This window comes from Lolium perenne, chromosome 3 (genome assembly GCF_019359855.2).
Source record: "Lolium perenne isolate Kyuss_39 chromosome 3, Kyuss_2.0, whole genome shotgun sequence".
In the NCBI taxonomy this organism is placed as follows: domain Eukaryota; kingdom Viridiplantae; phylum Streptophyta; class Magnoliopsida; order Poales; family Poaceae; genus Lolium; species Lolium perenne.
The window spans coordinates 308,462,749-308,466,816 of record NC_067246.2 but is presented as its reverse complement, the minus strand read 5'-3'; the positions used below and the strand labels follow the sequence as shown (position 1 = coordinate 308,466,816).

The 4,068-nt window shown below is 47.6% G+C and overlaps 1 protein-coding gene across 1 annotated transcript; it reads right to left on the bottom strand.

Moving 5' to 3' along the window:
* Positions 1-1,869: 1,869 nt before the first annotated feature.
* Positions 1,870-3,598, bottom strand: LOC127345388 (uncharacterized protein At4g15970). The gene is made up of 3 exons (XM_051371866.2): positions 3,218-3,598; positions 2,719-3,084; positions 1,870-2,502 (listed from the first exon to the last, which is right to left on the bottom strand). Exons 1-3 carry the CDS (start codon positions 3,581-3,583, stop codon positions 2,002-2,004), a joined length of 1,233 nt encoding a protein of 410 aa, XP_051227826.1. The 5' UTR covers positions 3,584-3,598; the 3' UTR covers positions 1,870-2,001.
* Between the last annotated feature and the right edge of the window lie 470 nt (positions 3,599-4,068).

Genomic DNA, 4,068 nt, shown 5'->3' with positions numbered 1-4,068 from the left:
GAGGGTGGTGATGTTGAGATCTCGGTGGAGTTGATGGCGGCGGCGATCGACTCGATGGGGGGTCGTCGATGGGTGACGGCGGAGCCAGGTTGCTTGGGGGGGGACGCCATCCTCCCAAGATGAAGAACTTCATTTCGCCTAGACGTGGATTTAATTAGTACCTTGAGTACTTGCATTTAAATTTAGCTAATGCTAATTCTTAGCTATCTGAAATTTCTGTACCTTGATACTGTAGCGGGACTTTTGTTTCTTAGTTTTTTTTTTAATTCTTTTTGGCTGTGTGCATCCGTAGTGCCATTAGGGTGGTGCGTTGTTGCAGACGCTGGGTGTAATTGGTATCGTTTTGATATTAATATATTCCCTTTATCGAAAAAAAGCTATCTGAAATTTCTGTAATTTTTGGTCATCCGAGATTGCACACTAATTTGCTTGAAGTTGCACTCTAAAAAGTGTTAAATTTTACGACCCGCGGATTGTACTTATGAAATGGTGCGCGGTTGATATCACAGCCGTTGTTATTAGTCGTGTTCCTCTAGATTCTGTCCAACATGACCCCATGTGAAAAAGGAATCTACAGCTGTCATGTGTGTAAAAGTAACAATACTTTTGGCAGTAATGCATGTATCATATGAAAAATTGACAAGGACTTTATAAATTTAGCATGCGCAAGCAATAGAGGACTCTATAGATATAGTTCACGAAATCCATTTAAAAAATTTAAATATTAGACTCATTTCAAAGAGTTCGTCACGAGGAAGTCAAATATGTAAACAAAATCTCATTTGCATTTATTATGCGAAAGTTATACTTATTTTAAAATTAGTAGTGTATTTTAAGAAGAAAATCTTTTATAATGAGTGGGCAAGCTAGCGGACCCTATAGATGAGCATGCCTATACATGTGAACGGTTGTGATATCAATAGCGCCCCATTTCATAAGTACCATTCCATTTTCGTAAAATTTAATGCAATATAAGTTCTTTATTCTGTCCGCAATCTATAATGAGATGAAGAAGATTAGGTTTTGTTGATCTGATAGACTTCAAATGTGACCGAGATGGTAAAATCACATTATCCGTGGAAGTCACATTATAACAATTCTTTTACAGAAACCAAGGTATAACTTTCAAAAAATAAAATAATACATTCTATTAGGAATGATGATTTCACGGACATGCAAAATTTCGATGTTCCGACTCATTCCGTTTTTAAACAGGGACAAAACTCATATTCATTTTATTGGTATGTTTTTCTTTTGAATGGTGGGGGGATGGAGTCCCGACCTGAATATAATTTCATTGGTACCTAGGGAACTTTCACTCGCTCTCTCGTTCAAGCATGTTCTAGTTTGAAATTTAAATTTTGTTCGAGAATCTCATTCGGTATCTGATTGGTTGTCACCGGTAATCATGGTTACTGGAAATCTCGGTCTCCTCTGAGATTTTTTTTTTCTTACTAGTACCGAAAACCTTGGTTTTAGCTTTGATATTTTGAGCATTTGTAGTACTCTACCTTAATTTCCACCATTATGCTTTTCTTGAAAAATTAGAACCATGGTTCTATGTGGTTTTGTCACCTACTTCAACCATAAGTTGGTCTCCGAAAAAACTTAATTTCTCCAAAAAAAAGAGAGGAAAGAATTGTTGCATTGTGATTTAAATTCATTCTAAAGGGAGGCTAGCTTCTGATGAGCGGAGCGAGGCCCGTCGTCAGGTACGGATCGTTGCCACCGTCTATATATACCTCTTGTAAACCGCCGGTTAGGGTTTATCAGAATATAAGATACCCCACGGCGTTTGTAAACACTCCCCGATATAGTGAAGTTTTGCTGGTTGGCGTCCGTGTTTTTTTCCTTTTGTGTTGGAAGAGATTTTTCACGTTAAAATCTTGTGTCCCCAGCGAGTATTTCTTTATCGTTCTTAGTTATTTACTTGTCGCGTTTATAACAAGAATAATAAACTTTCACCTTCTACTGTATATACTACGACCAAACTCAGCGCTGTCATGATCTCATCGAAGCTTGGCACTTGGCGGGTACCGGCCACCTAAAATTGCCGCTCATCTTCTCCGACGGTGGCTGGCTCGTGTAGTTCTTCCATACGGCGGCCACGTTCCTGAGGTCGTGCACCTTGTTCTCGAGACCGATGCAGCAGTTGGCATGCATCGTGCACACCCTGTCCATCTCGCTGTGGAACTGGCAGAAGCCGTCGAAGAGCGTCGCCTCGAGGAACACGAACTTGATCTGCAACTCGCCGGCGGCGAGCTCTCCCTTGATCTCGTTGAAGACCGCCTGGTCGTGGGTCGGAGGGAACCGCGACCTCGCTGCCCGCCAGCGCCTTAGCATCTCCACCGTCCGGTTCGTCGACTTGACGTAGTAGAAGCCGGTGTTGGGCGCGTTGGTCAGGTCCTCGGCTTTGCCGTTGAAACGGTCGGTGGAGACGGCCATGTCGGCGCAGAGGTTGATGTGCCGGAACGGGTTGCGCAGCCACATGATATCCACATCCTGCAAACATCATTATCGGAGCATTTGAATCCATACGGCATGTGTCACTCGTGGCACGGTGGCAGTAATGAAATATTCTTCCCCGGCCAGTCAAAGATTTTGAAAAATGGTTTTCTATCTAATGCATGGTTACCAATTTCTCCTGGGACACGTAAATTGGAAAACCACATGAAATAATGAATAAACTGCGTGTATGGAGTTATGCAGGTAGCTTACGGTGAAGAGATAGTTGTAGCCAAGCTCAAGGACGCGCTGCTGGAGGGAGAGCTTGGCCCAGACGAGCTCGAGGTAGCTCTTGGTCATGAAGCGGTTGGCCGAGGTGACGTTGGCTGACTTGACCTCGAGGAGGTAGCAGTGCGGGTGCACGGCCTCGCAGCGTGCCAAGGCGCCGGCGTCCACCGCGACGATGAGGGTGTGGTTGAGGAGGTGCGCGGTGCCCTCGCCGTTCTTGAAGCCCTCGCGGAAGAGGTCGAGGAGGGAGCCCGGCGCCGCCCACGCCTCGTTCACCGACGTGATGATCACCGTGCCCTCGTCCGTCGCAACCTTCGGCAGCAGCTCCGCCAGCCCTGGGAATCTGTCCTCCTGCATACGTACATGACCCAAAGAATGTTATGGACTTTCAGTTCAGACATGAACGTAATTCCGGGTGCACGAACACACTGTTAACGGTGTGTATATATGTGCCGTGACGATGTGCTAATTAATCAAGCCTAACCATTTCACCGGCCGTGCCGTCGCCGGAGATGTTTGCGTGGCTCATCTGCTGATGAGCTGATCCATTCCCCAAGCTCGAGATGATTGCCACCTTCTCGCCAAGCCGGTCGGAGGCGAGGAAGAAGAGCAGCAAGGTGGGGAGGAGGGCCCCGAGGAGGAACGCCGCCGAGTGGCTGACGCCGTTGTGCTGCTTGCTCAGGCTAAGGCTGCCCACCATGTTGATCGTCGACGTCTCGACGTTGACACACTTGCGCAAAGCGGCGGCGAGTAAAAATGGGATCGAACTGCCTACAAGGTACAACTTCCATCCTGGTCGGTAGGTATTTAAGGTTCGGGTGCCTGTCTCGCTAGTATGTGTTAAGAGCATCTCCAGCCGCCTACCTCCCCAAAGCATCCTCTAAAGTGATTTAGGATACGAAACGTTCCCAGCTGCGTGCTCTAAATATCTTTTCCGTCCGACGTGGGCCAATATGGTGTTCGGCGCTCCGAGCCGGTCCCCGCTACATAGGGGACGCTTCGGGCACGCCGGACACAACGAAAAACGATGCGAGGAGTGGTGGGACTGACGCGTCAGCGACTCATGAACGGACGCTGAACCGCCGCCTACCTAGCGACGGTGCAGTTGCCAGGAAGGGGAACCATCGCATTGGCAACCGCGTCGATCGACGCGCGAACCGCCGGAATGGAGCGCGAACTCCGCGGAAGAGCAACCGCCGGTCTCTTCGATATCTGCGCCGCCGTTCATCCACGCTCAGTAAGGCCGCTACGTATGATGCGCTTTCTCCGATCTACAACCGGACGCCATTCATCGAAAGATCTCATCTCTCACAATGAGCAACCTCTCTCAGCTGC